This window comes from Hippichthys cyanospilos, chromosome 7, assembly GCF_059441005.1.
Source record: "Hippichthys cyanospilos isolate Australia breed blue-spotted pipefish chromosome 7, RoL_Hcya_1.0, whole genome shotgun sequence".
In the NCBI taxonomy this organism is placed as follows: Eukaryota; Metazoa; Chordata; class Actinopteri; order Syngnathiformes; family Syngnathidae; genus Hippichthys; species Hippichthys cyanospilos.
In genome coordinates this window covers 22,759,476-22,781,232 of record NC_142375.1, presented here as the reverse complement: position 1 = coordinate 22,781,232, position 21,757 = coordinate 22,759,476, and the positions used below count along the sequence as shown (strand labels likewise).

At 42.0% G+C, this 21,757-nt stretch overlaps 1 protein-coding gene across 4 annotated transcripts in view; it reads left to right on the top strand.

Moving 5' to 3' along the window:
• The window catches only part of fbxw7 (F-box and WD repeat domain containing 7), a 66,257-nt gene that overhangs the window by 22,385 nt on the left and 22,115 nt on the right, over nucleotides 1-21,757 (top strand). The window contains exon 1 of one of the 4 annotated variants that reach the window (XM_088419594.1): nucleotides 17,551-18,071. The exons of the other annotated variants lie outside the window; for them this stretch is intronic. Within the exon in view, the coding sequence (XP_088275720.1) occupies nucleotides 18,033-18,071 (39 nt within the window). The 5' untranslated portion in view covers nucleotides 17,551-18,032. Of the gene's footprint in view, nucleotides 1-17,550; nucleotides 18,072-21,757 lie in introns of those variants that run through there. 4 annotated transcript variants of the gene reach the window in all.

Below are 21,757 nucleotides of genomic sequence, written 5' to 3'. Positions count from 1 at the left end.
AAAGCGTTAATGAAGCGACCGAAGGCGGTGAAGTAAAAGCTACGTGATCTAACCAACGCTGAAGTCTTCGGGCGTTATTTGATTATGGTTGACCAATTTGAACCGTCTTGTTCCCCCTTAAATAAAATAAAAGCGGCATTCAACTACATTTGGATGATGTGCACATGATGCAGGCAAAGGTTTTAGGTTCCCCAATGTGGAAGCGTACTTCTGTCCTGGTAAGCGAGTAAGGAGTATTGAGTGAAATATTGCGGGAGGTTAGTTTCCGTCACTCTTGGGCCTCAAATAACAGAGGGGACCATCGGGGGCATCTGCCATTGGCTATTCTGAGACGCACACCCCATTCCTGCGCACACAGAGCCAGTCTGTCGGCAGACAAATGCCCAGGTCAGCTACATGTCACCGCCGCCGAGCCCAAAACTCCTGTCATATTTTGCTCCATTTATTTTAATGACGCAATGTAATTGGCTCAACAAATTTGTGGTTGTCTTTTGGTCCTGGAGCAAGGTTCATGCCCAACGCCAACGATGTTATTTCATCGGTGGTCAAGACAGAAGAAAAAAAAAAGCTGGAAGTTAAACCAGATTGTCAAATGGCGTCATTTTGACCATATTCATGTGTCCTTCACAAATAATGCCTACAAATTTGATATTTGACAGACAGATGATGCTTAGTTACAGAACTAAGATTGTTGTCAATCAGTGTTTGCAAAGCATAGCAATAGCACTTGATAACTTGGCAAATTCTGAAGCTGTGTTCCTCACAGGGACAATTTGTAGGGGTTGGTTTTGGAGGGTGGGGGTCATGCTAAGTCCCCCACACCAGTTCAATAGCCATATGAAATTTGGTAGGCATTTCTATTATGAGTAAACCTACAAAAAACAGTATGAAGGACATACGTCCAAAGAGATTAAGGAAGTCTTGTCGTTTTGGTCTGAAGTATTTTAAGGTACTGCATTTTCCGCACTATAAGGCGCACCTAAAAGCCTGGATTTTTTTTTAAATAGCTGATGGTGTGCCTTATAATCAGGTGCGCCTTATATATGGATCAATATTCAGATTGGGATTCGTAGATGGGGAATGAAGTGATAAAGTAAGCTTTATCTGTTTCTTTTGTGTGTTTACTGTTGAACAAGTTTGGATATTGACATTGAGTTATTATGCTATTGAGAGTTTAGGGTTATTATTTGAGTTATCATTGGTATTACTTTGAGTATTACTATTTTGTGATTGAAAAAGTTTTAAAATATGTCATTAATTGAGGGTGCGCCTTATAATCCGGTGCACCTTATAGTGCGGAAAATACGGTAACTTGGGCTCAGAGTCCTCCCAACACAAAAATGTTCAAGATTTTGTCCCATTGTTACCAAATTTGAACATTATTGACAACTGTAGCCGGCGCTGATAAATTTAAAGAAACTAGTCTTCATGGGTCTGTGTTGATGATTTGTTGTCCAGTAAAACGTGACATTTTATGACGACAGATCCCTTAAAGTTTGCGTTTGAAAGATCATGACAAGACTTCATTTATTGTCAGTGTCATTTTCCCATGACCGACCTTCCACAAGGTCCTCTTACGCCTGCCGTAGCCTGCTCATCAGCAAAGATGGCCTATGAATATATCTTTAATAGCTTGTTACTAATATAGTTTGCCTGATGGGGTGGCTGTGAACCCTGCTGACTGCACTCCCGATACACTGCACTGCGGTGTGAACATTTGCTGCAGTCCTTGACCTCTCAGGATGTTTTTCTGCCCTACCCCTCTTTTCTTCTCCGCTGCCAGATATCTTGTTTAGCATCTTTTCTACAATTGAAAGCGCACCCCCCCCCCTCTCGTTTGATGTGACAAAGAGCAGCGTGAGTGCTTTCTTCGGTTCAAACCGCACATCCTGCGGAGGCTGGAGAAGAAAAAGGAAAACAAGCCCAAGCCATGCCTCTTCCCGGTATTCACATTCAGCCAGCGCGGTATCAAGTGCGTCTATATTTAACGGCAGTAAGGGAACGGTATTGTAGGTGTGTGTATGGATACGCATACCTCAGCGGGCGTCCCAGATGGTGAGGAGGAAATCTAAAGAGTTGCGTTGCGACAAAAGGATTCTTCGCTTAAAAGGACACCAAAGAAGGATTTATGCTTACGTATACAATTCCTGCTATTGGACACCAGACCCCCCAATAGATGAAGACCAAGAAGTTATGAACACAAAATGTTACTTATATTTTAAAGCGACACAAAGGAAAATTTCAACCTTTATGAAATATTTTTTTTAAAACCTCCTAATGAAACATTGACTTGCAATTATTTGAATAGTACTTTTGTCATGACCTGAGTGTGTCCTTTTGAATTTTACTGGCTCCAAGCAACTTTGAGGAGGGTGGCATGGACCTCATCACACAAAAAGTTACAAATGTGCTGTTTATTTAATAATTATTCTTCAATGTACACTGTCTGTTCACTTTCCAAGACACGTGGGCGTGCATCGTATAATTCCCACGTTCAACCCCCTGACAGCAAACTCAAATCTCTTTTCCCTTCAACTTTTCTTCGCTTCTGCTCCTTAAGCCCAAATGCTGAAATTGCTCTTTGTGCAGTAAAAGCCCTCCCCGGATACATTCCGGCGGATACCAATCTCCGCCCGGAATCGATTTCCATGAGCCAAAAGAGAGCCGGCCGCCGCAACAAAACATCACATCGCGCCGGCCACAATAAACACCTTCATTACGCCCCTCCTGCCCTACAGTCACACAAAGGTCCTTTAATAGAACCATTAAATCATCCGAGTAGCACCATAACATCGCCCAATCAACATTTTCATGTTGTTGCTACACTTTATTTTCTTCTTTCTACCTTCAGGCCTTTGAGCGAGCGCTTGTTGTTTCCATGTGTCAAATTTGATCAAATCACAACCTTTTACGCTTTTTTCCTCTCCACCGCCGGCTTTTCTGCAAACCGTGGAAAAAGGCAAACGATGCTGTGAGAAACGCCGCAAACGTGCAATTCTGCTTGTGGCGCCACAAATAAATTGTACAAATAAATTGGCGAGAAAATACTGATAAGTAGAGTCAAAAGATAAATTGAGGGTTGGGGTTAGTCATGATTGTAGTGGATATTTTCTCATAACTCTTTCAGTGCCATGGACGGGAATTTTTGTCTTGTAAAATACTTAGGTTGAGTGCCAGTGACAAGAATTCTTATCACCTGTTTTTTTTTTTTTTTTTTTTTTAATGAATGGATGACTCGTTTCACAATTTCTGTGTACCTCTGGATTATTTTGTTGCTTTGTAGCTCTTAAAATATTAAATTACTTCAGTTAAAAAAAAGTCAGACTATTTTTTTCCCCCTCCGTTCTGTTCAGTATGAAATGATGTGATTCGGCCTGATTTCAGATCTCGGGATCAGGACAGCCTGAATTCTGACTAGATAGAATGTAATTCAGCAGAAAAACAAAGCAATTTCACTCCTATTTTTTTCTTGTACCACCGATTTATTTAAATGAACCCAACAGTTTGAGTACAACATTTCCAAACGATAACACGAGTATGTAAGTTAACAGCTTGCTATATGGTTTGAGTGGCTAAGAACTAAACTTCTAATTGTTGTAAAGAGGCAGCGCCTCAGAAATATCCTGAAATTACTGTATGTGGTGCACTAGAATGGCTTGATCAGTTTAAGTGGCTGAAATGCAAAATAATTGGATTTAAAGCAAGATTTTTTTTTTTTAAACATCATTCATTTATAAAATGTTAACGGTCCCAGGCTATCGAGCCGCCGTTAATGTTGTATCCCGGGTTTGGTAAATGAATAGCCACAGGTGTTAGGTATTTTGAAAATGAATAGTGTATATATTTACCAGTTTGATATCCGCTCCTTTTACCCCACACACAACCTCAGTAACAAGAAATCTGTTTTCTTCTCTTCTCGGTGTCCTGCCACCAACCTTTTGCCGTGAAACCACATGAACACACAGGTAAGCAAAATTGTACTCACTTCACAGTTTGTTTGTTTGGTTTTTTTTTTGCATAATGGCTGAAAAATGTGTCTTTTGGTGGATAATGCTGGTGTTTTGGTTTATGGGGCTGGACATGTTTGAATGTGGCCTCCAGGGGGCAGCATGGCCTCAACATTTGATTGCTCTGTCCTTCATGTTTCAAGAGAGGAAATCTTGACTTTCATGCTGGCAGACCGGTATGGTCTTGCAGCCTTATGTAGTGCTGCTAATTTGTGAAATTGCTGCCACTTAACACACACCCCTCAAGCCTTTTCTCCTTTATTTGAGTATGCGAAAGCAACATTTGCGCCGATTAGATGCGCGTCGAGCTCCGTCGGCCTCCCTCTCCTTTTTTTAATTTATTTTCCCGCATGCAGATCCGAGCCGGCTAAAAGCGTGGGTAAATAAATATCCCACTTGTACTGTGAGTGTACTCTCAACGATGCATCATGAAGTGTGTTTGAAGGAGTCCTTCGCGCGATAAAACGAAGCCGCCGACGTGCCAAGCATCCTTGGGTAACTCGTCGCAAGGTCATCGCTGAAGATCAATCTAAGAAAATGGTTTGTTAAAAGTTTGACTCGGAAAAGAAATCGCTCTTCTCTGACGCTCCGACCGAGACTCAAACTTAATCAGAGTTGTCAGATTAGATTTGAGAGACGCATCTGAAAGCAGCGACATGTTTTTAGCACATTAGCATACCATACTTCCTGGGTGTCTACCTAACGCAGAGATTGACTTTTAGGATGATAAGTTTCTCTCTTTTCCCCTCATTTGATAAAAAGAAAAAACAAACAATGAAAACTTGATTTATGATAGGATATTACAAGTACAGATATAGCTTCCATTTTTAATGTTTAGTTTTCTGCGAAGTCTTTTTCTGAAAATCTCACCTATTGACGTTTTTGGGTACTTTTCCACAAAAGCCAGATTTTGGAAAGTTGTGCTAACTACAGTGTACACTCACGACATCGCGGTTTGGTTCTTGTGTCTTCACTCTGGTGGATTTTCATTTATGACCATAATTTTCTATGCATCGTACTACCACACGATGAAATTCTTATTCTGTTGACTCCCCCGAGCAGACGTTCCATAATCGAGCAAATAATAAGGTAGACAATAACATTGACAAAACATGACATCAACAGTTTTAAACAGTTTTTGTCATGCCTTCTCCTTCAATGCCTTATGGGAGAGTTTACAGATAGACAGAACAGTACTGGACACTCAGCTCCTCTGCAGTAGTATTAATAATTCCTTGCAGAGGATAGAGAATATATGTAGGTGAGTATTGCTAAATTGTGCATCTACCTTTGTTACAGCACAGTTCTAATATCTCTCAAGAGGAATAAATGCTAATTTTTTTGCCTGCATACCTATGCAGTTTTTCTCTGTGTATTAGCATGAAGGCAGTCGTCAGTTTCATTCAAGAAGCATCCGGAATCATCCTCCGCTTCACTGTGCATTGGCCTCCAGTGGCAGCCCCCCGCCCGGCCAGCTCTTTATCTCTATATTTAGTAGCATGACTCAGGCCAGTTTTCACCTCCTGCTGAATACACGTATTCGCCCTCAAAGAAATATCGCTTCGTGGTTTTTCTCAGCTGAGAGTAAAACTCAATGAGCCCTTATCTGGCTTTAGGCATAATAGCAGGCCAAATGGCGAGAGGTCTGGAATCTATCACTAAACTATGCTAACAGTGTAGTAGGGTCACAATTAAAGCAAATATTTCTATTTAGAACATTTCTAGGGCCTCATAATCCGAGGACCCCACAGCAATCCCCCTTTCATCCACGGGTTGCCATTCACAATTCATATATTCTTTTGGAACTTATGGTTTCCCATTGTTTTTGGAACTGATAATACGTACATTGCAGAGGTGTCATCTTGGGAGTTGGTATTGGCCAATCCGCAAAATCGGGTGATTCAGACTCAAGCTCATCACACACCCGTTTGTGCGTGTCACGCTTCACCTCCCTCCATCTTGTGCAAGGACTCCTCCCTTCGCACCCTCTTGCCATTTCAGCATGCCACAAATTGCTGATCTGGTCCGCCTGGCCTCTCTTTTTTTTTCCTCGCGCTCTCTCTCACCCTCCCTCCCTCTCTCTCTCTTTCTCTCTCTCTCTCGTTTTATTTGTGGAGAGCGAGGGGATGCGGGGCTGGACTCCCACAGGGCCCGCTGGAGAGCCTCGCAGCCTGCGTGTGCTGCTGCTCGGAGACAGCTGTAGAGAACACCTGCCTCGTTAGCGCATATTTTTTTTTCAAGTAGATGACTTTATTTATATATATTAAACCAGGGCTAGACAAACTATTACACCAAACAGCAGCCGAAAAACTAAACTGTAGGCCGCTATGCCCAGGTTAAATAGGACAAATAGACTTTGTCATATTATGACATTAGAGGAAAACAGTTCAAATGTATGTGTAAAATCTGTAATGTAACACAGTTTATTCTTGTTAAAAGAAATAAAAGAAACAGGTTTCTTTAGCCTAATGCTAACAACTAATGGAAAATACCAATGATATGCTAAAATTAGCATACTGACCTGCTAATTTTTGCGTTGGTCACAAACGGTGGCACGACAGATAATGCAAGAAATTTTGTAGGCATATATCCTTTATCCTCTGTGCAAACTGACTAATAGTTCATTCTGCAGCGTATGAGTCAAAATAGCAACGAGGAATGAGGACATGCGCTAAATTAATTCATTCACTGCCATTGATATCTTATAGCCTGTCATTGACATCAATATTTACTTGGTTGGTAGAATATGAGTTAACTGTTCTACTTGTGACTATATTTCACCAGTACATATCGAAGAATAAGAATGCATTACTTGCTCTAAATAACCAACTGAAACCGTCATTTTGCACAAGACCATTTAATACATTCACTGCCATTGTCGGTTACAGACGTTAAAAGTTTTGATGGGATGGAAGCGAATTATTTAAATGAATAGATAGTATTTTTACATAAATACAGTCATCGTTGGGAGAATGACAATATCAGCCCGAGTGTACAAACACAGATCGCTTGTTAGCAATTTCCGCGTTGCGTAGCGCCGCATAACAATTGAGCTGTTTCATCACTTGATTCGCAGAGTGATACCCCGGCCGATACACTAAAAGCACGTTAGCTTTTTCCTTTATAGATTGTTTCCAGTCTGACAGGGCATGAAATTGCTGCGTGAGATCTTATCTTTGTTCTTTGGAGAAAGTTTGCGGGGAGGGTGGGGGGGGGGGGGATCAAATCAGCCCCATGAAATTGAAGCCTTAATCAGCACTATCTGCTAAACGCGCTCACTAAATTGCCATCCATGCACGCCTGGCCATAAACAGCGAGCCGGCACGTTCTCCCCCGGATGAGGCCAGAGGCGCTCACTGCAGCCTGGAGGCCAAGACGGAGAGACCACTGTTGCCAGGCAACAAGTTTACAGCTGAAGGGGGGTGCGGGGCTAGTTGCGGGGTCCTCCTCTGTTGTCCACGCCCCCGGCCGTCCTCCGTCATCCCGGCGTCGGGATTACATCTGCAGCTCGCCGGGCCCGCTCAAGTATTGATTTGATTTGAGTCTGCTCGGTGCTTCCAGCCAGCGCCTTCTCCCACCCTCAAATGTCTGACATCAGTCAGGCCGACTGCTCTCGTGCTCGCCGGAGGGAAATAAAAAGCACTGCGGCTGCAGTGCTTGTCACGTTTAAGAAAAAATATAATTGCGTCAGGGGGAAAACTTGGGGTGGGGGCTGTACTGCAACTGGCTTGTCATGGGGTCATCTGACATCTGGCTTGGTATGCTGGCATCTCGTGACGTTGTGCACGACGGCTGCGCATCATTTGGAATAACTGTGCCCCCCCCCCCCAACAACCCAACAACCCGCATCTTTCTGTTTGATAAGAATTTCTCTACCCGTCAAGTTTTGCGCATCTACGTTGTCTACGGTTATCTGTTCCTGAATGCGTAATCTGCCAAGTCTCCCCCGCTGTGAACGGGGCCCCTTGTTCGTGTCGTCTGCCCGCCAATCCTCCATCCTCTCGTGCACATTACCATACAGCTGTCCTACCGGATGTGGTTCGAGACGCAAACGCAGCAGATGGACCGACCGGTCCGGATTAAAAGCACCAGACGCATGGCCGCTATTACGGGTCGGCCTTTGTCAAACGGAGCAGGTCATTTATAGTGTCGTGGCTTGAATTTGAGGAAAGAGCCACACCCCCCTCTGTGCGTATTGAATGGGCGCTGCAGCGGCTAGCAAACGTTTTTGTGCTCGTCAATTGATGTCATATGTAACAAACAAGCATAGTCATTAAAGCGTGAGTAGGGGAGCAAATAAAACTGCTTTTTTCAGGACTTGCCACATACTCAAAATCTCATAAGAATTTGCATTTGAATTTGCGACGCCCAAAGTTGAGCCCTTGAAGTCCTTAACCTGAAATTTGACGGGGGGGGGGGGGGGGGGTGTCTCGAATCCTTCCATTGAGAAACTCAGAAAGTCTTTACTTTGTTGTGAGAAGTGGTCGTTTTGCCATTGCAGCACCATACATATCTTCCTAAATAATTTAGCTCCACTTGGACATACCTGCCAAATGTGATGCAAGCGTGCACAACATAATCTCGAGACCCCACACCAAAAATTTTTTAAAGTTGCACGTTTTCTTTGAATGTGCTCATTTTGACTTGGTTGCTACCCCACTTTGTACTTTTCGGTATCGCGCCCTCTAGACAATTTTGGATCTCTTTAATTTTCTGCTGAGCTTCAAAGATAAACTTGCTTGGAGATTTTGCCTGATAGCTACTACATTTAAACTTACATCTAGAAGGTAAATGAAAGAGCCTTAAAAATGGAAAATACTAGTTTTGGTCAACACAAAGCTCCTAAGTCCTTTTCACGCTGCACATTGCATTCTGCAGGACACTCGTGTATGTGAAATGAGGGTCTCGAGGACAGGACGCAAACTAGAATTAAAAAATGTTCAATTCTAGAGTGGTCTCAAGGTGTCAAAAGGCACATCAACAAGAGGGGGGCTGGCGGAGTGATTCCAGAGTGCTAAGAGAGTGCTAGACCAGCCAGCAGGTAAAGTCTTTCTGTTACTTCCTGCTACGCAAGCACTTTCCTAATATGGGCAAGATTGCACCGGTTCAATTATGGCCTTATGTGCTGCCCCTTGGTGCACACCAAAAATACCAACAGACAGTCCTTTAATCACCATAAGTCTGGAAAGAAACAAGAAAGCTGCCATTTTGTTTTGCGGCAGCCATGTTAGATTGATTCTGATGAATTCCAAGCGTCCTTCAAAGATAAACGCCATTAATCGCTGGCAATAAGTGTATTGCAGGCCGTAGGCTGCCCGAAACTGATTTAAGGACACACTTTGAATGCTTTTTTTGTCTGCGTCGTTCAAATAGAAGGGCATGTTTCCCTTTTTCCGTGCCATCTGCTGCCTCGGTGTTGCAGACGCTCCATAAATCCTGTTTAGCTCGCTTTAGCCCAGGGATTCCCAAACTGCGGCGCACTGAGATTAAGTGTCATGGCGGTCTGCTAGGATAACTACACATTGTTCATTTATTTTTTTTTTCTTCTCAAAGAGTGAAACTTTGTTTTTACCCTGGTCATGGCTAAAATTAGTCTTCCGAACAAAAGGATGTTAAAAATCACCTCATGCCTGGGAGTTGGTGGTGCATTATTAAACAGCGCATTCTTCTATTGTTTGCGGTGTCTGAGCTACCAATTCAATGAGCAGCACCTCCTACAAGCTCTATTCAAAATGGCCCGCTATAGTTTTGACCTCGCGTTTGTTTTCCATACGAGGTAGGAGGACGGAGCTTTGTGTACTCTTAGTGTGTAGGCCTACAAGACTGTACGTACACACACCAACCCTAATGAAAGATGGAAAGTCTGCAGCAAAGCCTGACACAAAGTGCAGCATTTTTTTTTTTTTTACAGTGTAGGCTTGTTCACCGTTATTGCAAACGCAAGCTAAACAACTGGCCTTCGGTTCTGTCCTGTTATATATTGCCTTTGCATCCTCATTTGTTGACCACTTCCATCGTTAGGACGTTTGTTTATAAATTTCATTTTAATCAGTTAAAAAGCTTTTTAAGTTTTTTTTAATTTTTAATCCCTGATTTGTGCGAGCATCTTTTGTTTCTTGTATACATGGAAGGTTTGTGTATGAAATTGGGGGACACCGATGAAAATAGGGGTGATTGCAGCTCTGATTATACGTTTTTATACGTATACGTACGTACATATACGTTTTCCATAATGTAATTTTAATGTATCTTTTTCTCTTTCAAAATGGTGCTAGACATTCATTGATGATTAAGAGGGCTAACAGTCTTAGCTTAAATATCATAGTTTGGTTCACACTTAATTCCTGAGATCTTAAAGTGCCAAATCAATAAATACGTAAATAATTGCCTCCCTAGTACTACCTTGTAGGCTGCAACCCTGTTCATCAATATTTTGCGGTTTTTCACAAAACATTTCCTTTCTAGGGAACCACGTCCAACAGCCAGGAGTTATGCTAGTTACATTAAAATTGTATTTACATGAATTACCTCAACAAGTTTGAAGCTTTTCCAAAATGAACACTGCAAGCCACGACCTATATCACCATAACTGCAGGCTGATCATTTCAGCGTGTTCCCCAAAACGTGTTTTTCAGTCTTGCATCATTCCATTTATCGTCTTTGTGATACTTGCCACAAGTTGCATCATTTTACTTCAATCTCCCCAAATATTTCTGACAAAAGATACTTCCATTTTCCCATGCTTCATCTACCTTGAATCTCAGTCTACCGGTCGCCTCTGCGGTCTCTGGCGGCCAAATTGTGTCATTTCAAGTCAAGTCAGGCCGGGCTTGCTATCAGCCGCTCTGCTGGTGGCCCATCAGAGATAGCGCTAATCTCAAACGGGACACTTTGGACAAGAACCTTTGCTCCACAAGCGTGCTGGGTGGACACATCTAAACGAGATCAAACGAACCCTTCACCGGCTGAAATTGGATTGTAAATCAACATGGGTCGCCCGCTCGCTTCACTCTGATCCGTTTGCGCCGCCGCTCTGTCAAACGTGTCTGCAAATACTTACATTTAGCAAAACTTACCTCCTAGCCCATTTATGAGTTGGATTTATTAGTTTCACAAAGGTCCGATCGATGATCAAAAATTACTCAAGGTTCCTTTTTTACTGGGCTGGCAGTTGTCAATCATTTGATTGATCTTTGCACCACTTTCACCCAATTTAATGCCCATGCGTGACACCGAGGTCAGGAAAATCTATCCCTTCTGGGCGTATCTTTCAGGAAATTCTACCCCAAAATGTTTCCATAAAGCTAAATGTTAAAACGTGAGCTTGAGATGTCAAAGTATTAAAATTAACAGTTAACTCATTCGAACTCTAAGTTTGCAATCAAACTTTGAGAGTCACTGGCACAAAGAAACGTTTTTTGTTGTTTTCCACACGATTATAAGGTGCTCCTTCAATGAATGGCCTATTTTAAAATTGATTTTTTTATATATACAGTAGGCCTCACTGCATTATAGGGCACATAGAATAGAAGCCACATTAGTGGCTGGAGTTTGAACTGCGTTAAAGGGAATGTCAACAAAACAATCAGATGAGTCAAGCAAAGAATCGGGGGGAATACCTCTCGATTACATTCAAATAGATTGCTTCAAAATTGGAGCATATCTAGCATATCAAAATTACTAATATAAGTAAAAAGTATTTAAAAGAATGTCTAACAATGTCAGATTTGGCTTTTTTATTTTACAGGAAACTAATTCTATTGAAGGACTAAAGAAAGCTTCTAATACAATCTGAATCCATCCAGCAGTCTGCTACTTTTTCAAAATCCCGATTTCACGATTTAGCTGAGTTTCCAGTCTTCGTTTTTCAAGTCGACGTATTAATCAAATTATTTATTGCCAAACCCCACTATAAAGTGCATTTCTCCAACTTTAGGACTCCTATCGTGGATAAACTACTGCTTTTTATTATCTTAAATATGTTATCGCCTCTGATCAATGGAAGGTTTTTTTCCCAAATTCCTCTTGCCGTACAGTAAAAATGATCAGAGTTGTGCGCGCGAGATAAGTAAAACTCTTTGAAGCTAGCGGGATGAAATGAAGGTCAAGGCGAGACTGTCAGAACGTTCCTAAATGAGTTTTCTCAAACACTTTTGGATCTTCATTTTCAGAGTCAACAGCCAGCAGGCACCGCAATGTGTGTAATTTGCGATGATTAAAGAGGTTTATGCATGCCTGTGTAAATGTTGATGGCCCAGCCAGGAATCACCTGGCGCATCATAGACACATTTCCATAACCCCCCCTCACTTAAATACCACAATGGGATGAGAGCAGCTCAGGCTGCAACCACACGCAAAAGCCTCTCATCATTACCGTATCAAACATGGAAGAACAATTTAGCTGCATGAACACCTGAACTTACAAGTGGCCCCTACGAACGCACAAATAGTACAGTACGATAAACACACTTTCATACCCCTGTCTTGTGAAGGTTGCTGATGCGACTGACTTGTCCTTGGTTGTTGTCCAAGTGGCTGCAGATCTTATTATCTGCTTATTAATGCCGTGGCCAGAAATACTGGTTTTCCTTTTCGAATCAAGAGCAAAGTAATTGCAACATGAAGCAACTAAATTGTGTTATGACTGCTATGCACACCGTCGTATGCCTTAATTTGCGAATTGTCATTGGTGACACAACCGTGTTGGGCAAACGAGCCTGCAATGAAAACAACACTAGTTCTAAAATTTATTAAATCAGAAATGGATTGCACAGCACTCTGTTTTAAGTCCTTTTTTCATCCAATAATAATTCATGCTGGTTCGGAGTTACTTGGCTGAGAAAAATAGTTAAGATTAAAAAAAAATGTGAATACTATTGAATAAAAGCAATAAGTTGGAGCTAGTCACCGTTCCAATATTTTTGAATGAAAATTTGGTGTTGTACCCTGTCTCTCACCCAAATTGTGGATAGGCACCAGCTCACCCATGATACTAATGATCAGACCTTAAAAAAAGGATGGATGGATTTTCAGATGAAGTTTTTTTATTCCCCCCAACAATTATTAAATGGCCATTTTAAATGGGAGATAAAAATCCTATTACATTAGTCATAGGGAAGGTGACATTTTTTTTGTCATTTGGGGCGAATGAGGAAGAATATTTTTATACTAACGTCCTTAAATGTCCTTAAAATAGATTTAGAGGACCCCTCAAGGGTTCGTAAAGTGTGATTTATTCGTAAAACATGAACACTATCCTTTTGGGAGTACCTAATATCCGAGGATTAGCTGCAGGCCATGTGTGTTCAAGCTAAAACGTTAGCATTTGTAATTTCCCAGAAGCCATCCTGCTACACCGCAGCGTTAATGAGCGTTTCCACAGAATCTCTGCCGCTTAAAAGGATCACCTTATCCCCCCCCTCCAAAACCAACTTGCTCTATCGGGTTTACGTAGGTGTGACCGGCGGGATTTAGGTTTTGATGAGCAGTAGGTCAGTATCGGGGGTGTGCGCGGACGGGTTTTACAAAAAGGCCGGAATGAGAGCGACAAAGGAGAGGCCGGCCCATTGAAAGGCCACAGCGCCGCCTCTCCTGCATGCCAAGCATTCCGATGCGCTGTGTAAAGGTTGGGCGACGAGGTGGCCTTTTCGCACCGCCGTCTTGTCCGATGCAGCCAGGGCCTTCAAACCGACGACAGCTAACGACACTTAGCTTCAAATATTTGCACTTACCTTGCAAAAAAGAGATAAATGTGCCTAGCCTACCGATCGACGGATAGTGAGGTTTGCCTAAAATCTTGCAAAACTTTTTTGAGAGGAAAATAGTGATTTGCATAACAACAAATTTCAGTTTAAAAATACGCTGATGATACAAAAATGTTATCCAGTTGGTTGTTCATTAAGTATAGATTTGTTTTGTGTAGGCTGTCACTTATTGAATCGTTTGCTAATCTAGTAACTAGTAAGGTTGAATATGCGTTGGAGTGGATACAGTGACTCATTTTTTTAATCTTCTGTGCATATGAATTTTTAGACCCCCGACAAAAAACGGTTAGCAATCGCAAATAGCGTTAGTGAGCTAGCAATTACACTTTTAGGTCAGCGAACCGTTAACCGCGGGAAATGAGGGATCACTGTATTTCATGAAAGCCTGCTAACTACTCACTGTGTTTTTAAGCACACAAATACCATCAGCCATCCGGCCACTAGGTGGTGCACCAAAACAAGCAATGTCAATGTATGTCAAGACTGTTATTGCATAAGTGCTTTTTTCGTATGTGCTACTGTAGTCTCCCTTTTTCACTTTGCAATAAATCAAAATTTAATAGTTATATAAATTTCTTTGGGAATGATCCTAAACTTGTGACAGCTATGATATCCTGCAAATATGGTTCAAAGCGAAGCTTCGAGGCGGAAATTTTTTAGTCATCATACAGTAATTTTTAAGTTCGCTTTCCTGACTTTCCTGACCCTTTTTTCCCACCATTCAATCTTCTATTTATAATTGCTCCGCTTCATTTTTTTCCCCCCCAATCTAAAATATTAGCTGATTGGATGTTTTTTAGAATTTGCAGGCCGAGTTGTAAATTATATCAACATGCCGTTTATCTATTTGCCGCTTCAAAACCGGCCGAAGACACTTCCGGCCGGTGATGCGAGAAGCGAATGATATTCCGTAACAGCTGCCCGGCGAGAGACCGCGGCAGATCCTGCCGTTCCAAATACCGCTGGTGGGAACCCTTCCAACTCGGCGAGAAGAATGGGCCTTTCTCCAGCTAATGTTTAATGCCAGGCGGTGAACTTGAGGCCGGAATACCTCTTGGGCAGCGATGCGTTACTAAACGGGAGCGCGTCATTGTGCAATTGTCTTCTTTTCGGGGGGGCAAAATCAGTACGGGGGGGGTCCCCCTCTCGAAGAGGTCCCGAACGATTAAAAAAAAGCCTCATTCCAAGCGTGACAGATGCAAGGCGTGAGGAGAAAAGGGAGGGGTTTGATGAATAAGGAAATGATGAATCACGGCGTAATAGAGCATCGTCTGCATGGAGTCGAATTAACATCTTGCACAGCCACCCACGCGACTACAACGTTGGCGTTTGAAGGGGTCGGGTCAAAGAGAAAATGAAGGCGAGAGCCACCGCAATCTCCCGCGTGACATCAATGGGCTTGCAGAGAAAATAAATAGGCGGGCAAAGGTCAGCGTTAGCAATTATCGGCAGTCATTTGGACGCGCCGGTTTGGCGCAAATGCAGTCATTTTGTGTCAAGTAGAGTCCAGGGACAAATGTTGTGTACCTTGGTTAGCTGAGGTGCGGCACTTGCGTCACAACCTTCGCATGCAAAGAGAAGGCGTTGGATTCGATAAATTCAGTGATGAACAATTTATCCTGACGCAGATTTGCCCGAATGGTCACAAAGACAAACAGTATCAGCTGTCGGCGCCGGCCTTATTCAAAGTATCGAGGACTTGTGGAGGATGCCGATACAAAGCGCAGATGCTTAAGGCGAGGATAAGATGGTCAAGCAAGTCCGCTTTGCCGGTTGTTGCCGCTATAATGTGGCATGGCAGTTTGATGTATAAGTGAATCATCATTTGCACCAAAGGTTTTGTTCAAAATGTTTTGTCATAATGGTAAATGAAATTTCAGAAAAGTATCCGTGACTACCCATGTTGATATTTTTTGTATCAAGCAATCCCGATCTTTTAATGTTTTACATCGTAATGTAATAATTATCTTAGATTTTTATATTTTCATGGTATTGGGATTTTTGTTTTCGTGAAAAAAAAAATAACATAAGTCCCATAGTCACAAAACATCCAAACTTTCACAATGTTACTTCCCCAATCCCCCAAAATATAAATCCAAAAAAATATATACATTTTCCTTCTCGTGAGAGTATGAATTTTGTCTTTAAAAACATCATTCCATTCTTGTAATGTTAATTTAAATGTCCTTGTTTTTCTAGTTTCAAAAATATTGCATTCGTTTTATTCATACTCATTTTTAATCATTTTTCCTAACTGTCATAACCTCGTCATCAGTTGTATAGTAAAAATGTATAGAGTAATAATTTCATCTTTTTTTTTCCAAACCAGATAAACAAACGATCGATCTTCAATGTGGTTAAATGGAGACATTTTGACAGTTGTCATCCAGATATGAAAATTTTGACCACCCGTAAAAAGAAGCCACCTGGCGCACTCAACATCCATCCACGATCACCTGCCACACGGAAAGGCTAACGTTTGCTCCTTTTGAATAAGCGGGTGCACCAACAACACTAAATGTGCTGGTAGATTGCGATAGCAAGATCGGTTCATCTCATTTGCGGCTTGAGCCCATTTCTCTGAGGTTTGATAGAAGACTTTCTCGGTGGACAAACATTCAAATGTTTAAAAGATTTAGTCCTGAGCAAATATTGTAATGTGCTTAAGCGAGGTATCCTTGAGTGTGTGTTTGTGTTTGTGTGTGTGGGGTGGGTGATTTTAACTTGGTAAGAACGCCGGAGGTGACGTAGCAACATATTGCCGGATGAAGAAATATTTTTAAAATTGGCGGACTAAGCCCGACGAGAACAGTATATTTCTCAAGGTGTAATCACCACCCTGTGTTACCTGTCATCAATGGTTACTTTTTATTTCCTCACACATGTAAATCTTCCAATTTTTTATGAATTGTTTAAACTGTTATATACTTAGGAGAATGGAAGTGTAAACACAGTCTAAATAGGCAGCAAGCTTCCATATAGTATATACCCCCAGGAATAACTAGCTAAGAGCCAGAGCATTTTTTTCATGTTGAATTTACTAATCATCAAGATCAAGCGCTCTCACACGCAGTCCCGTTTTCACGTTTTCCTTTTGCCCCTGAATTTGCCCTCCCACCCACTACAGCAAAAGTTTCAAGCTCATTTTTATCATGAGTCACATTGTAGTTGTAGTTTCTGTTGGAGGGCCGTTATGACTGTAAAGTCAAATTTGAAGTATGATCGTCACACATTCACACATTTTAGAGGCTATTATAAACTGTTCTCAAGGGGTTATTTGATCAGAAAAAAAATGGTAAAGGTTGACGACAGCTTGGAAACTTTGTATTTCAGCCAGAAAGTTCAAGCATAACAGGCATTTCGCGGGCTACGTAACATGATGTGTCGGGCCGGATCTGGCCCACGCGCCTTGAGTTTGACACCCGTGCACTACGGGAGCTTGTCAGGTTTTATCAAATACGGCTGGCGTCGGACGTCGGAAAATTGATCTAATTAGCATGCAGAAAGATAGAGATTAAAACGAAGATTTAACTGCGACCGTAATCAACGGATCACAACTAATGTTACTCTGACAGCCCTAATTTATTTTTTCAAAAATGAATGAACGATCGGTTGCTCATCGCTGCTGCGTTTCCTCTTTCCAACACTTTCCCCTGTGCAATATTTGGGGGAGGAGGGCCCGGCGCGTGCATCAAGTAGCGTGTGCAACAAGTGGTCGTCCGTCGGTAGAGGAGTTTGTGCGCGCAAACCCCGGGAGAGGAGGGCGCTGAAAGCCAGACTGCACCATTCCTCTCCACTGGGGAGGCTCTAATGCGATCCTTGCGGAGGAGTCGTCGTCTTTTTGCAGCGTGCGCAGAGGAAGACGAGGACGCACAGTCGCTCTCTCTCCCCTGCCCGCTCTCGCTTTTCCGCTCCTCCTCCCCTCCCGCGATCAATCCCCGATCGGCATCGCGTCGTCGACACGGACGCCAGTCTCGCCTCCCTCGCGCCCGGCGTCCGAGCGGAACTCATTTGGCCCGGCGTTGAATTCGATGCCATCGCTCGGGGGGATTCTACCGAGAGCGACGCGAGCGGCGGGGTGACTTGCCCGAGCATGTTCACAACCGAGGCGGCGTCGGATCTACCTGCGAGTCGGCCACCGGCCTCACGCCGCCACAGCCCCGCCGTCACCGCCACCGCCCCCGCAAAAGCACCGCCACGCTCCAGCCAGCGTCACTAAGCAGGAAGGAAGCGGACGCCGGCTCCCGAAAAAGGCAGCACCATGGGGTTCTACGGCACTTTGAAAATGATTTTCTACAAAGTGAGTCACTGCGTCGCCTCCGCTCTTTTATTATTGAGCTCTTTATTTTTTATTTTTTTTAATGACGCGCCACTCGCGGGTGAGGTTGCTCGGGCACTGCGGAGGACGGAGAGCGGCGTGGCGTGGCGCAGAGCTCGGGCAGCCCCGGGGAGGCCTCGATCTTGCGTTTATTTGTGTATACTCCACGCCGATGTGGCGTCCTCGCCTCGCTAAATACCGACACCCGTCTCAAACCGGCGACGGGTGGTGGAGACGGGACTCAGATGTAGGCTTTTGTCCAAAATGACGAAAAATGCGCACGGACTTCTTCATCGATTTGACGCACCGTGCAGTAGAATGGCGTTAAGCGATGACACTCGGGGTTCGCAACTGGTGGCTGGAGGCCCAAACGTGAACCCTTTTCGACGCAATGAGAGCCTGCTTGGCTCTTATATATATATCTATAATTTATATTTAGAATGGTAGGCATGTTTATTTTCCATTATGCATAAAAATAAATACTGCAAGTGGATGTAGTATCCTTAATTTCCATTTTCGAAACGTACAAACTACATGCGTTTGCCCGCAATGTAACAGAGGTTGAAAATCACTTGAAATGTATCCGAAAAAGAAGAAATGACATGACAATATTTGTCCTCTTATTTATTTACAAAACATTTTTTAAAATTTAAAGGTCAGTTTGACCCAAAATAAAAAGAGCAAGGTTAAATGTTACTTAAAGCGGCATTCCAAAAACATAGTTTTAAATCACTTATTTTTTCCATGGATTAAAAAAAAATGCATTTGTAATGTTAAAAATAGGTCAGTGTAAATCCCTAACAAAACAGGAGTGCTTTTAAATGTCGTTTCTCAGCATGAAGGCCTTTATTGTCTTAAAGACATAACTTTAAAAATACCACAATGAAATCGCTCTTGTTCTATGGACATATTTATATATTGGTAAATACCATTTTGCTATCCTGCTCCAAATTAGCCAAATCACTGTCATTCATTCAATTTATCAATTGAAATAGCTTGTTTGCTTGTGTTTAATAGAGGTCTTAAAGTAGATGAAAATGCCTTGGAAATGTTTTATTTTGTAGTTACTGTTAGATTTGATTGGAAAGGGAAAAAACAAACGTAAATAGCTAGAAACCTGCCTCTCTTCACCTCCAAAACATACCCTACTTTTTTGTCATCCAGCTTGGAACTTGTTTTTGAAACCCTCACAAAAGGCTATTTTATTCCAAAATGAGAATAGCTCACTTGTATGGAAACGGTTGGAAGGACTTTGGCACGCTATGCCGCGGCGGTTGTCTCGCATGCATCTGATCTGTTGCTTGTCGGAGTCTTTCACTGACAGTATTTCTTAGCGCTCCCATGACATTATACTTTTGCCCCAGGCTCGGACCTGGGATAATGGGTCACTGTGTCAGCTCGTGTGAGGTTGCGTCTCCTCTGGGAAATCGGGTGGTTGCAAGTACGAATCGTGGTCGGAATTTGAATATTTTATACAATTTTCTTCATGTACTGCAGTGGTATCTTGACTTGTTTGTTGCTCAAGTCATTTCCTGTGAAATGAATGCGGACAGTCTGTTTTAGCCTGCAAAAAAATGCTTATGTTTTTCAAGATAACAGTATATAGAATTAAAAAGTCTCAATTGAGCTGCAGTTTGATAATGGTGGTGTGTTAATGATGCATTTATGCTCATGTCAGTTTTCTTAAACGGTGGATCATTGCTGTGTTCATATCAATATTCATTTTGTTAGTTTTTGGAGATTGATCATGTTAGCATTAAGCTAGCAAAAGTGTTTTGGTTAAATTAAGGGCGACATGACCGAAAATATGTCTGATTGCATTACTGTTTTCGTATGATTTCATTTATTTATTCATTTAAAATGCCACAATTATATGGCAACTATTGTAAACACATCTTGAGAACCAGCCGTTCATCATTCTGCCACTTGCAAGACTTTAACAATTAAGCTCGTTTTTAAATCGTTGCTTTTCAAATGTCATTCATCGATTTAATATAGATTGATTGTATTTAAATATACAATTTGTAGTTCTTGTTTTATGTTTAGATGCCAGGAATGGCAATTAACAGAAGCAAGCACGCGTGGCCTTTTTATTTTTTATATGTTCATGGGGGGCAGAATAAACAAACATCAAGAGGCGGATTTATAATTTAATGTTTAAAAAAAAATGCACAAAGGATATGTGAGCGCCTGAAGCTGTCGGCGTTTGAAACGTCACAGGATTTTGCTGATTTTATCCAAGCACATCAAAATAGTCGTTCCCCTTGCGTCCATGGTGAAAAAAAGTGGTGGCTGAAGCGCTCCCTTATTAGTCCTCACCCCCTTCTCGCTCTCTTCTTCACACACAAGAAGAGGCTTGTTACACACATTCTTTTTTTTCTTCTCTACACCTTAGTTTTCTTTTGAAGTTCTTTTCCACAGGCACATCAATGTGCACCATGGATCTCCTTGGCCATTGAACTGCCATTGCAATGAGATCACCACTTGGTGGTTGTCTTATGTGGAGGCAGGATCTTCACCAACACAAATAACCTCTAACCTCACACACACACACACACACTACATCTACATGGTTTCTGTCTGCTTTTAGACTCCTAGTTGGCCTGTTCCATTTCCTGCTCTTGCCAACCGAAATGCGTCACAACAAACCAAGTAACTGCACACTGTTCCCTCATTATTGGTTGCAGGAATGTAAACAGGAAGGAGGTCAGCCGTCTGAAATAGAGTGATAGAGCTAAAAGGATTTTATTGTCGATAGCTAGCCAAGATGGACGATATGACGGGGTAGGGTACGATGTCAAAAGTTAGCTAGCTAACATTGTATGATTTATTTATGTATTTAGAAACCCTGATGCAATGAATCTGATTTTTGTACACATCCAATTTGCGCAGAGCCTGGAAAATATTTGTGTTTTCAGAAATCTAACCACATTTTATTCATGCAAGGGATTTATTTGGTCCTTTGGCAATTGCCAGGTGTACTTTGCCTTTATTTTGTTTGTCTCCTTAATGTAAGCAGATTGGGAACAATTATCACAGTATCACCAGAAGTGTAGAAAAGTCAGTAGTTTAGTAAACTTCTGATCCGTATGGCATCAATCCTGAATAAAACCTAATAATTTTCTTGTCACATTGTGGCAGGTTTTGTCGTGTTATGAATTTACTATCCAGTGTTCTCTTGTTTATTGCTCGGGTTACTTTCCAAAATAACCCACAATAGGTTAATTACGCAAAGAAGAGGGTTTATTTTAGTTATACATATTTTTTTTTTTTTTTATTTAATCGTTTAAAACATGTCATTGGCTTTATATTTTGCACATTGTTTCAATCGTTTAGCTCAGGGTTGTCATTTTTATTGTGGGTCTCGTTGTAATCATAGTTTGTTAGAGGGCCGTTGCAACCGTGAAGCCAAACAAATAATTAATTTTAATGCATACGTTTGTCACACATCTACCTAGTTTTGAAAGCAAATGTGGGTAAAAACTGTTCAAAAGGGGAATTGGTAACACAAAAGTTGAAAACTACTTGCAAATGTGACATTGTGCTAAAAACTTGAATATAAATCGACCATTTCCCAGATCCAGCCCCCAGACCACGAGTTTGACACATATGGTTAGATGTTGTCAATCCCCAGAATTGACAGTGAACAGTAAATATTCTCAGATTAT